This window comes from Aulonocara stuartgranti (assembly GCF_965226115.1).
Source record: "Aulonocara stuartgranti genome assembly, chromosome: 4".
In the NCBI taxonomy this organism is placed as follows: domain Eukaryota; kingdom Metazoa; phylum Chordata; class Actinopteri; order Cichliformes; family Cichlidae; genus Aulonocara; species Aulonocara stuartgranti.
The window spans coordinates 26,384,320-26,397,722 of NC_138942.1; the positions used below are offsets into that span (position 1 = coordinate 26,384,320).

Consider the following 13,403-nt stretch of genomic DNA (forward strand, 5'->3'; position numbering starts at 1 on the left):
CGTTCCGCCCACTTCCGATCTGCGATCATTTCTCTGAACCAAACTTTTTTTTCTCCTTTTTTGAGAACATATTTAGAAGCAGTGCTGCGTCATAAAACACTGATAGGTTTACACGAAGTGGCCCGTTTATTTATTTCAATATTTATTTGTAGTAAATGGGCTCAGTAACAATATAATGATCCAGTGCTGTGGTTTAAACACTCTGTTTAGGTTTACCGGGTGATGAGGTAGCGCAGATCCTTGAGTAGATAATCCTAGCCAGTGTATTGCTGTGAGCAGTCAGTGAATTGATGATCCCAGCCACTACTGAAAATAAAAATTGTTACTCTAAAAGTTGTTGCCTCTGTGTAACAGCGTGTTGCAGTGCAAGGAAGCTGGTGATATGATCAAGCGTAGGCTGAAGATAATGGACAAATTTATAGAGCTATTTTTTGATTGCCACAACACCCCCATTAATGGCTTTCGCAGGGGCAGAGGAAGTGGTTAGAGCCAAGGGAAAGAAAGGCCAGGCAACGGTGTGAAAACTGTTCTCATGCTATGCCCCCCACTTGTGCTCAGAAAGGAGAAAGGAGTTGTTTCCAAACCATTTGTCTTCGCCCTGAAACGCCCCCTTGAAGTAAATGTAAAGCAGTTGTCAAATAAAGTTGACAGATTATGCATCCTGTTTACCCGAGCAGCGAGAAAGGCTCTCCGTCTCTTTGTGTTATATTTGCCTCTCTCAGGGGGCAAATAAAAAGCCACAGACTGATGGATTTAGCTCCTGTCCTGGCACAAATTTATAAACCGATATCTTGTCTGACTCTTCTCAGTCAACCAGAAGAAACAAAACCCTCTGACCACTTCCTGCACACACACACAGTCCCAGCGCAGTAGCTACACTTCGCCTAAAATATGTTTGCTGGAGCGCAGCACATTTGTCAAAGGTTACATATATTGAACTCTGAGAGGGTTTATCTTTCTGCACACTCATTTACACCGTCACTGACAGACAGAGGCGCGGAGTGCTGAGCTGGCCACACGTGTGATGCTTTGATGCGCACTGAACTCTGCTTAAAGAGAAGCAGAGGGAGATTATAAATCGACATGTCGGTAGTAGCTGATACTCGCCCCCACACACCTATCATCACACAGTGGCTCAGTTACCCAGAGGCTTTTGTTGTCATGGTGATAACCAAATTGTGGCCTTCACAGCTAAATGATACTCAGACACACGTCTCAGCATAACGATCAGCTAAGATATTCCTTGGAGGGTAAATTGGTGTTGATATATAATTGTGAGGCTAATTGTGCATGGATTTGCTCAAACATACACCATCAGGCTTCCTTTGAATGTTAGAGACTGTTGATTTGATTGGACTTTTAATATTAGAGCAGTACAATGTACTGAGCTCCAATGTTCATCAGCAAGAAATATGGGACCTAAGCAGCTGTTTCATGTGATTTTATGTTAAAAAAAACAACAAAAAAAACCAAGCATGAGTGTAATGATGAGGCAAGCATTTCCCATATGTACACGAAATTGAAAAGTTCCAATAACTGCAGCAAAAATGATCATAGCATTTCAGATAATTATCATTATTTGCCAGAACATTATCTTCATGCACTATTGTTCAACACATGGATCTTTCTAGTAAAAAAGTGAAATAACAACCAGAAAAAAAATGCTTGTATCTTATCTTTTTTTCATACATTTACAAAAAAACAAAACAAGTTATTCATATATATTCATAGTTTACAACTATGGTCATGTACTTGCACTATTCCAGAGTTGTTTCATTTGCATTTTTATTATCATACACATTTAAAGATACCAGATAAATCCATTAGATCATCAGCTCTTTTTGTGGTTTTTAAATAAGGGTTAGCTTTCAACATAACACTTGCTAATATGAGTAAAACCACTCTTAAAGATATTAATATATTGTCCTGTGTTATCTTTTTGTCAGAATTTGGCCTTTTTTTTTTGTTTATTTTAAAACCAACACTTAATGTTAAGGTAAATTTTGAAGGAGGCTTCACAGGAGAATTTAGTTATTTAATAAATAGACATCTTAAGTTTTTGTATCATATATTTGTTTATAAATATCTATTTTTATAGTATCATTATAATATTAAAATGTTTTACATTATAAATGCAGTTTTTATTAGTACAACAGTGTTTGGAATTATTTTGGTAACCTACTGTACTGTAATGTTCAATAAAGTTTGGGGTTTTGACTTTAGCCATCATTTCTGCACAGTTCTCGTCTGATATATACTGTCAGCAAAGGTTAGTTTATGGTTTATTACACATATTTTGTGGTTATTAGAGTTTGTCAATAGCATTTGTTTTAATAGAAATCTTCAAAAACATCTGTTTTTAAAGAAAATCATGGCTAGTTAAGTTATAAATTAACTCTAGCTAGTGCTAATAATATAGTTAGCATGTAGCGCTAGGTAATTTATAACTTAGCTAGCCATAATTTTACTTAAAAACAGATGTTTTTGAAGGTTTTAAGAGAAATCTTCAAAAACATCTGTTTTTAAGGATATTATGGCTAGCTAAGTCACAAATTAACTTTAGCTAGTGCTAATATTATAGTTAGCATGTAGCGCTAGGTAATACAATAGCTTGCTAGCACTCTTGCTCGCCTGCAGTTTTGTATAAAAAGCTGTTGTGGTCTTTCTGTCTGAACAGGCGAAACAAACAGAATGACAAGCAGGGATATAGTTTGCAACAAGATCCACTTCAGACATGACCCAAAGTGGAGTAGGCGCCTTGGGCCTGTGGAGGGAGGCGGGCTGCTGCTCTGTGTGGCCTGCCTCATTGAAATGATTGACGATGAAGACATAGCAGTGAGAAGAAATATATTTATATACATCTCCATGTTGTAGCTGTTTACTGTGGCTTTACATTCTCTTGCACAACCTTTAGGAAGGATTGGGAAATGTGTATGAAAATTGCCTTATGCTGTTAATTTCCCTTGATGCTCAGCTGGAGCTTTATTTACCCTCCTATATCTCTCCTCCTACACGCTTGTCTGTGGGATGCAGTCTGTGAGGAAGTCTTCTGCCTTGTCCAGTGTAAGTGGAGTGCTGAAGTATTCTCCGGGGGCTTTGAGAGAGCTGCTCCAACAGGACCACAGAGTCTGTCTGCATTTTACAGCCAAACTATTGGGTGAGAAATAGTAACACATGCAGCAGATTAGAAACAGAAGGAATGTCTAGCAAGGGCGATTGTGAAGCGCTGGACTTTCACCTCTCACTTGCTATCTCTCTAAAGGTGCAAACAGTTTTATGCTAGGTAGGCAAAATCAGACTGGAATGCACTTAGAAAACAAGGAGCATCAACAGTACTATTGCAGTGCACAGACCTTCAGTCAGTACTGACAGTCCTAACCATCACTGGCTGTTTTCTCACTAGCTCGAGCTTGATTGTTTAACATTTGCACTCCTTGAAGCTAATCACCACTGTGTTAGTCCACTGTTGTATTGGTGGTGCAGTCGCATTACAGCTTTTCTGCAAGGTCAGGCTGAACAGAGAGAACAATTGATCTTAGCAATCAACCAGAACACGATACAGAAATATTCACACTACTGGACATAATAGTTTTTGCGTTGATTTCATTAAAAAAAAAAGGATCCACGCCGATAATGCAGTTAACCTTGAGTTTACTACTTTTCTTTTCTTTGGAGAGGTGTGCTTGTCATCGGTAGTGTGATTAAACCATTATACTGATTTGTGACTTTGATGTGATGCAGTAATTTGGGCCTTAATTAAGTGCTGTATATGTAACTGATTTTCATTTTTAATGACAGCCACATTAAATCTCATTTCATAGATGGAATCATCAAACTAAGTAGCCACCAAAAAAAAGATCATTAGCATGGGCTGCAGGCTAGTGGACAGCTTTGCTTTTAACTATGACGGGGATTGGGACCCACACCCAGTTTCACACCTTGGCTCAGGTGATTAGAGGATCATCAGGGGGTCCTTTTGTCCCTCTGTGGGGGGATACTCCCACTAGGTTTATATCTGGGACTCTCCACCATTTGACCTTAAGAACTGAAGAAGCTTCTCGGATGAGAGGTGAAACATCTTCCATCCATCCATCCATCTTCATCCGCTTTATCCGGGGCCGGGTCGCGGGGGCAGCAGCCTAAGCAAAGAGGCCCAGACCTCCCTCTCCCCAGCCACCTCCTCCAGCTTATCCGGGGGAATACCAAGGCGTTCCCAGGCCAGCCGAGAGATATAATCTCTCCAGCGTGTCCTGGGTCTGCCCCGGGGCCTCCTCCCGGTGGGACATGCCTGGAACACCTCACCCAGGAGGCGCCCAGGGGGCATCCTTGTCAGATGCCCGAACCACCTCAGCTGGCTCCTTTCGATGTGGAGCAGCAGCTGCTCTACTCTGAGCCCCTCCCGGATGGCCGAACTTCTCACCCTATCTCTAAGGGAGAGGCCAGCCACCCTTCGGAGGAAGCTCATTTCTGCCGCTTGTATCCGCGATCTCGTTCTTTCGGTCACTACCCACAGCTCGTGGCCATAGGTGAGGGTAGGGACGTAGATCGACCGGTAAATTGAGAGCTTCGCTTTTACACTCAGCTCCCTCTTCACCACGACGGACCGGTGCAGCGTCCGCATTACTGCAGCTGCAGCCCCAATCCGTCTGTCGATCTCCGGCTCCCTTCTCCCATCACTCGCGAACAAGACCCCGAGATACTTGAACTCCTCCACTTGGGGCAGGAACTCATCCCCGACCCGGAGTGGGCACTCCACCCTTTTCCGGCTGAGAACCATGGCCTCAGATTTGGAGGTGCTGATCCTCATTCCCGCTGCTTCACACTCGGCTGCGAACCGTTCCAGTGCGAGCTGGAGGCCCTCACCCGATGAAGCCAACAGAACCACATCCTCTGCAAAAATCAGAGATGAGATTCTGAGGCCACCAAAGCGAAAGCCCTCCGCCACTTGGCTGCGCCTAGAAATTCTGTCCATAAAAATTATGAACAGAACCGGAGACAAAGGGCAGCCCTGGCGGAGCCCATCACCCACCGGGAACGAGTCCGACTTATTGCCGGCAATGCGAACCAAGCTCTTGCAACGGTTGTATAGGGATCGAATGGCCCGTAGCAATGGGCCAGACACCCCATATTCCCGCAACACCTCCCACAGGACACCCCGAGGGACACGGTCGAATGCCTTCTCCAAGTCCACAAAACACATGTAGACTGGTTGGGCAAACTCCCATGCACCCTCAAGTATCCTGGAGAGGATAAAGAGCTGGTCCAGTGTTCCGCGACCAGGACGAAAACCGCATTGTTCCTCCTGTATCCGAGGTTCGACTAACGGACGAACTCTCCTTTCCAGCACCGTGGCATAGACTTTCCCAGGGAGGCTGAGGAGTGTGATCCCCCTGTAGTTGGAACACACCCTCCGGTCCCCCTTCTTAAAGATGGGGACCACCACCCCGGTCTGCCAGTCCACAGGTACTGCCCCTGATCTCCACGCAACATTGCAGAGGCGTGTCAACCAGGACAGCCCTACAACGTCCAGAGCCTTCAGGAACTCGGGGCGGACCTCATCAACACCAGGGGCTCTGCCACCAAGGAGTTGTTTAACTGCCTCAGTGACCTCGCCCCCGGAAATTGGCGGGTCATTCCCCTCATCCCCAGACTCTGCTTCCTCCTCGGAAGACGTGTCAGTGGGATTAAGGAGGTCCTCGAAGTATTCCTTCCACCGCCTGACAATTTTCTCAGTCGACGTCAGCAGCGCTCCGCCAGCACTATACACAGTGCAGGTAGAGCACCGCTTTCCCCTCCTGAGACGTCTGACGGTTTGCCAGAATCTCTTCGAGGCAGTCCGAAAGTCTTTTTCCATGGCCTCTCCGAACTCCTCCCACACCCGAGTTTTTGCTTCAGCCACTGCCCGAGCCGCATTCCGCTTGGCCTGTCGATACCTGTCGGCTGCCTCCGGAGTCCCACAGGCTAACCAAGCCCGATAGGACTCCTTCTTCAGCCTGGTGGCTCCCTTCACCTCTGGTGTCCACCATTTGGTTCGGGGATTACCATCTTCAAGTAACTTAAAGAAGTCCAGACGCTTTTCTTTGCAAGCTCCTTTGACTAACTATGACGGGGTTTCTGAAATTATTTCTGAAATGTTTGATTTAAAGACACAAAATACGAGCTATTAACAAAAGTATAAAACATATAAAACTATCAAGACTTTCATTATTTGTGATTTCTTGTTTGCATTTAAGTTGTAGCGTAAGTTATTTCGACTCCTGTACCGTGAATAATTCTCTGTGTCAACATATCGGATGACATGACAGCAATAATTTTTGAGGATCTTTAAATATGGAATGAGTTGCCGTGCCGTGAAAATCCCAGTGGAGCCAGTAAGACTGTTAATATATAGACCTGCATTGTGTTTCATTATTCTCACAACACTAAATTACTGACTCCTCTATTGCAAATGTTACACTGCTATAATTGAACCTCTGTATGTTTTTTTAATGCTAGATCATCCGAGGGTTTTATTGATAACTTCCTCATTGGAGGATTATTAGGTTGCCGCATTAAGTGCTATGTTGAAACCATTTAAGCTCTAATCAAATTAGCACAATAAGAGGATGTGTGGCAAAATGCTAAGCCATAAAAGCTCTGACCAATCTGACAAGACGTTAAAAGAGCTATTAGAGTTCTTGTGGGATTGTCTGCATGAATTGTGCTTCTCCATCTGAGCATAATCCAATAAAAATATGCCTTACATTCATCACTACACTGAGTTGTTTTTCTTTAACATGCTTTTAAGATCGTACTTTATCTTGGATGTCCAGCAAAGCTAATGCAAGGTAGAGTACCCTGTACAGTATGATCAAATAGATCTTTATTAGCATGAAGCCCCATCTAATGTCTCTGTAATTTGTATTTTCTATTTTGTCCTATTTCATCCTTTTTTTTTTGCATAATGACATTAAATTTCTTCCTCCTGTACTTCTGTGTAGAAGCAAGAGTGCATGTGGTTTTTGAAGTATGCCTTTTAAAATCTGCTCTGTCCCCAGGGATGCTTCAAACTGCAGAGGACCCTGTAACTCTGGAGAAGGTTGACCAAGGTGAAGAGATGCGTCTTTCTGGTTTGGTGATGTATGCTTGTGTGTCTGTGTGTGCTCAGGAAAACACACATACACACTCTATGTACAGACTCGTGCTCACATTGCACTCACGCAAACATAGATGGAGGCCTTCTATGCAGTTGTTTTTGTGAACACACACACACACACACACACACACACACACACACACACACACACACACAGTCAGTGTTTTTTGTTTTTTTTTGGAGGATACACATAAGCCTTCTTGCTGATAATGGTCAGGGCTGGTGGCTAAGGCGATCTTTGACTTCAAAGCTGAAATGCGAATTTCTCTTTGTACTTAATGAGTTTATTTGGGCAGCCAAATGCAGATTATTCTGTATCCTCAATCTTGGCCTCGTGGCAAAGTCTCACTTTCAAACACTCAGACAGATTTTCCCATTGCAGCCTTTCAAAAATGCTAAAAATAAAAATTTTTAGTAAGTCCAAATTAATTCAGTGCAATTCACTTTAATTTATATAGCGCCATATCACAAGAGCAGTTGCCTCAAGGTGCTTTATATTGTAAGGTAAAGAACCTACAATTATACATGAGAAAACCCAAACAATCATATGAACCTCCTATGAGCAAGTGCTTTTGCAACAGTGGAAAGGAAAAACTTCCACTAAACAGGAAGAAACCTCCCGAGTCAGGGAGGGGCGGTCATCTGCCGCGACCGGTTGGGGGTGAGCAGATGAAGACAGGACAGAGACATACTGTGAAAGAGAGCCAGAGATGAGTAATAGCTAATTAAATGCAGGTATATAAATGCATCATGAGTGGAAAAAGGTAACTGAAGAAGAAACACTCAGTGCATCATGGGAATCCCCCAGCAGCCTGGACCTATGGCTGCGAATCAAATGATTTTACGGGAGCTGTCTTAAAAATGCCCAAGGGACTGCTTTTCTGTAACAGTTAGAAGAGTACTTAAAATGTGACACTGCATTTGGTTTCTGCACAGACAGTGTGTAAAGCACACGTTTTGTAAATCACTTGAGCGCTATAAATAATGCAGTCATAGTGTGAGGAGATAAGAAAGAAGGAGAAAGAAAGCCTACAATCTTCACAGAATTGTTCAGCTTTGCAGTTACAGCTTAATGAGAACTTGCGTTGTAACTGAGAGGGAAACCGATGCATTAAACATTAAACTTGCATCTATTGCAGTTTATTTATTTGGTACACTGCCTTTTTGATATGACAGGGTAGGGCTGTTCGATATAACGATATATATCGGATGATGATATAAAAACATCTATCGTTTCAGATTACGCTATCGTTTTTTCGTGGTTTTGATGGTCACTGTAGTGGCTATATTAATTTGTTAAAGTTCTCTCTTTCTCTTACATTTAATATAACCACACTACGGACGGACAAGCGACTGTTTTTGTCGTTTGCAACCACGACCGTAAAACATTGGCATGGCCCCGCCGTCCGCTTGTTTATTTTGCATATTAACCTTTCACAATAAAGCTCAAGATCCTGTTGAGACTTTTCAAAACAAAATAAATTATGTGAAAGTGTATGCAGAGTTTTTACGGATGAGAAGGAAAAAAGATGCGTTAGGTACTAAAAAAAATAAACCTTAAACTCAAACGTTAGAACAGGCTTTTCCCCGCAGCACGCCGTGTAATAAATACAAAGAAAACGGCGGCCGTTACAACCTATGCCTTCATGCATCTGTTAAAAGTCTCAACTCCAGGTACACAGCGCCCAGCTGAAAACACTTCACGCAAGTCGAGCTGCCCGAGATTCACAGAATTTACAGAAAATGTTAAATTTTTGTGATTTATATCGTTATCGGGATGATAGATATCTTATATCGGGATATGAGATTTTGGTCATATCGCACAGCCCTATGACAGGGTTTAATATATGTCACTACTGTTTGGATAACGCTTGTATAACACCCAATAATGGAAATATACCACAACTCATAGCCTGTTGCACACCAGTGCACATCCTTTAATGGAAACAGGTTCTACTTGCATACGTATCATTATGTTTTGCACAGTTTTCAAATTGAACTTGCCCCAAATGTTATGTTTAGTTTGCAGTATGGGACTTTTGCCTCTCCCCTTTGGCAGGGAGAAAAGTAACACAAACATTCTCCATACGTACTCACGACAATGCTAATCCCTGTTTGTCCATCACTTTTTTTAGACCTTAAAAAAGGTTCCTAAACCTTCCACCTAACATGATATTGTTTTCTAGCACTACTTATGCCCTGAGCTCACTCTTCGTCATGTGACACATGAACCATGGAGCCACTGGAGCTCCAGGGCGCTAATGTCACACTAGACGCCAGCTCTAAAATTTCAGTATGCTGTAAAATAATGGCACATTTATCTGATACTGATTAACACTGATCGGTAGAAATGTTTGGTAAGGGCTTAAAGAAAGGGCTGTAAGAAATTGCTGGAGGTTGCTGGCAGTTGCTGTGAAACTAATTGCTACAGCTACCTTCATACAGACCCAGAGACTGGTCAGTGAACGCTGGCAACTGTATTCTCTGACAGGTAGCAAGTGGTTTACTGGAGGTTCCTGGCAGTCAGCAGGGTGTAATTGAGGGTGTACAGTGCTGCACCAAAAATCTCCTTGCAGTTCCTTTGGTTGCTAGCAGATTGCTGCAGTTAGCATGTAAGAAGCTGACTTCTCTGCAGACTTGCACTTTTTGAACTGTGTTGGTTGCAGGCAGCATTAAGGCACAACCTTTACTTTCTCCATTCCCAGCTTGCATTGCACTTCTTCAAGTTTCACTACTGCTCGGAATAAACGGTGACTGCACCGTAATGAGCAACCACACCAATCTGCTGCCAACCATGGCAAAGTTTTCAGTGCACAACCCTCCCCCCAGTCAGGGAATGCACATTTTCCACTAGCGCCTTGTGGTTGTCAGGCTTGTGTGACACGATGCCTTATGTAACGCAAATTCCTTAACTACCATTATGTATAGGCACTTCATATTTAAGTAAATTCCTGTTTGAATCATTTAATCGCATGCAAATTTCTAAAGCAGTGGTAGAAGATTCTGAAGGATAATTTAAAACTTCAAAAATTATACACCTGGATTTTTCATTAACATTGACTGTTTTGATTTTCTGTCTTGTAATTGCAGTGACTGTGCGAAAGTGTGAAACTGCACTTATTTGTGATGTTTATGCATACATTTGTGTGTGTGTTTACTTGCGTCAGTGCTGGTTCAGCTACTCCTGGAGCTCCAGAGCGAGCTGTCATTTCGCTTCGTTTTGGATGAGATACACAAACAGGTAAGACAAATAGAGAAACGCTCCTACTCATGTGCACGTGCAGGCAGAAGAACATGCCCAACATCTTAAAAATTTTAATAGCACTTGTGTAACTAGCGTCATACTCTCCCAAGGCTGTTTAGTAAACAGACAGTGTGCTTGTCTCCCTCTTGCTGCTGTTGTGTCACCTCAGGGGGAGACAGTAATGGAGAAGGCTCATCCTGCTGCAGGTGGAAAACAGTATAGCTGTGTATACTGATGATGACAGAAAAATATAACACCAGCCACAGCAGACAAGTCTCATTTATGCTACAAGAACAGAGCTTGATTATAAGTTTTGACACAAACTGTTAGTGGAAGAAATTATTATTTTTTTCAGTTTAAACACGCAAGCACTTGGCTCAGATTAACCCTTCTTCTGTGTATCACTATGTATGGAAGTGGCCTAGTGTTATTATGCTTAATTTTTCTTGCACCAGATTTGGTAGAGTTGCAGTTGTAGGATTTTTTTTGTGTTTACTTACCCATTATTAATTCTCCAATTTGCAGTTGGTATTTGGTGGAAATAAAAATGTCAGCTTTTGATAGAGTGTTTCCTACCTCACTCAAAGCTGGTGATGGGGGACAAGGAGGCAAAAATCTCTCGAGTGTCTCTAATCCTGTCACAGTCTGGCGAGGGCAGACTGTATGAATTGAAAAAGGACCCAAAATGCAGACTCCAAGGAACAGGGAACAAAACTTTAATGTTAACAAAAAGCGAGCCGTTTAATATGGCTGGTAAAAAAGGTACAAACAAAGGGCAAGGCAAACTGAAGCAAAATTAACACAAACCTAAACTGGGAAATCTAAACAAACAATAAGAAAAACCTAGACAAGAAACTTGGAAGCATGGCATAGGAAACATGGCGTGGACAACAGACGACCTGACAATCACACACTGAAAACAGAGGACTTAAATACACAGGAGGTGATTAGGGGAAGTGGGAACACATGGAGGAACAGCTGAGGGTAATAAAGCAGGACGAGGCAAGGGAAGCAAAACTAGAAACACTCACATGAGACATGGACCTTCAAAGTAAAACAGGAAACACACTGACTGAATTCTAAACATGCAAACTTAACAGCAACTGGGGAGACAGAATATAGGAACCTGAAATATGGTACAAAACCATCACAGTGGACATAACATGGAACACAGGGAAGCCATATGACGAAGCCAAAGAGCAAAACCTAAGATAACCATAACTGAGATCTAGGGAAACACGAAACAGTACTACAAAGGACTCAAAACATAATCCATAATATAAAAACACGAGATCTCTCCAAAATGAAACAGGAACATGAGAGGCAGACATAACAACATAAGACAACAGACATGAAACACACGAAGGGCAAGGGAGATTTAACATAGTTGGAACACGAGGGGGAAATAATAAGAACTAGAAACACTTAGGCATGATAATACAAACTTGATAACATAAGACACGCAGCATGAAACACGAAGGGTGAGGGGAAGCTTAAATACAGGGGAAGAAAACACAAGGAGTCTAATAACCAAATGAACTTAGATAACCTAATGAACAAAATAAACTCAAACTTAAAACGCTGGGTCAAAACACCCAGGACCATGACAAATCCTCTGAGCCCATTGTCGTGTGTGCTTGGCCTTACTGTTGTGGAGCTCTCGCTGAATAATTTCAGAGATTTTTTATCGAGTGGAAATAAAAAACTTAAGCGGTTAATAACATATATGTAGTATATGGAAGCCCGTTTCCGCCACTAAAAAAAAAAGCTAGTATCCATAACTCGAAATTTCGAGTTATTTTCTCGAAATTTCGAGTTATTTTCTCGAAATTTCGAGTTATTATCTCAAAATTTCGAGAAATATAACTCAAAATTTCGAGTTAGCTCTGCCAATCAAAAATATACGTGAATGAGGTTGCTTTCTTGTTACCCGGAAGCATATGGCGCAGGACCGCGCACTCAAAAACGGATCCCAACAAATTAAAGTATGTTTGCTGATAGTAACACCATGTGATTCAGCTAATAACACAGGGATTTCATCATTTGTGAAGCCAGGCTGAAAACACTCAGCAATCTGTGCATTCACGACTGGATGTAATACCGGTAGCTTAGCTGTAGCATTTGTAGCTGAGGGCTTCAGCTTCCGGGTAACATGGAAATGACGTCATTCACGTAGATTACTGATTGGCAGCGCTAACTCGAAATTTCGAGTTGCTTTTCTCAAAATTTTGAGTTAATATGTCGAAATTTCGAGATAATAACTCGAAATTTTGAGAAAATAACTCGAAATTTCGAGAAAATAACTCGAAATTTTGAGTTATGGATCCTTTTTTTTTTTTTTAGTGGTGGAAACGGGCTTCCATAGTAGTAGGATATTTAGGTTGTTGTAGTAGTTTTAAAATATATTTTGGTCATTTTGAAGATTTTTTTTAACCTACCATTAAAATAGCCGTTTAGCTTTAAGACACCCGTGCAAACCGATGTTGTAGAGCTTTATGATCTAATGCATTAAGATTTCCTTTATATTACTGTGTGTGTGTGTGTGTGTAAGTACTGATGATTTTTTTCTGTGTTCTTTTTCTAGCTTACTGAGCAGCTCAGTGTGAAGCATTTCCTGCCTACATTCAGCTTCTTGGGTAACCTAATAAAAGCTGCCCCTACTGTGTCCCAGAGCCTTGTGACTCATTATGGTGAGACCCTGGAAATGACACTCAGTGAGACCTCAGAGTAATACAGGGACACGTAGCCCCTAGTAGTAGTAGTCTGTTTTCATCCTTGTTTCTATTTTCTTTACAGTCCATTATCAAGAAAGGTACATCAGTAAGCTCGTCTCTCAACACGAGCGTGAACTTTATCTCGTCAAGTGATAAACAGTTCTTGGAAATGTTGTAAGCAACGCATAATTTTTCCCCTTTGTTTTTACCAGCACTGGATACAGGTGGAAAGGTGATGCGTGGACTTATTTATAAAGTTCATGCTTCATGAATTCCTCTCATTGAGATTTATAATCCGGCGCTAAATACT

The 13,403-nt window shown here is 41.9% G+C and overlaps 1 protein-coding gene across 5 annotated transcripts in view; it reads left to right on the forward strand.

Moving 5' to 3' along the window:
* The window catches only part of mei1 (meiotic double-stranded break formation protein 1), a 90,148-nt gene that overhangs the window by 21,911 nt on the left and 54,834 nt on the right, over window positions 1-13,403 (forward strand). For 4 of the 5 annotated variants that reach the window (XM_082531813.1, XM_082531815.1, XM_082531816.1 and 1 more), the window contains exons 1-6: window positions 2,177-2,269; window positions 2,678-2,835; window positions 3,034-3,157; window positions 7,038-7,088; window positions 10,303-10,376; window positions 12,964-13,069. In XM_082531813.1, coding sequence (XP_082387939.1) covers window positions 2,692-2,835; window positions 3,034-3,157; window positions 7,038-7,088; window positions 10,303-10,376; window positions 12,964-13,069 — 499 coding nt within the window. In that variant the 5' untranslated portion in view covers window positions 2,177-2,269; window positions 2,678-2,691. Of the gene's footprint in view, window positions 1-2,176; window positions 2,270-2,677; window positions 2,836-3,033; window positions 3,158-7,037; window positions 7,089-10,302; window positions 10,377-12,963; window positions 13,070-13,403 lie in introns of those variants that run through there. The other variant, XM_082531817.1, reaches the window with a different exon arrangement.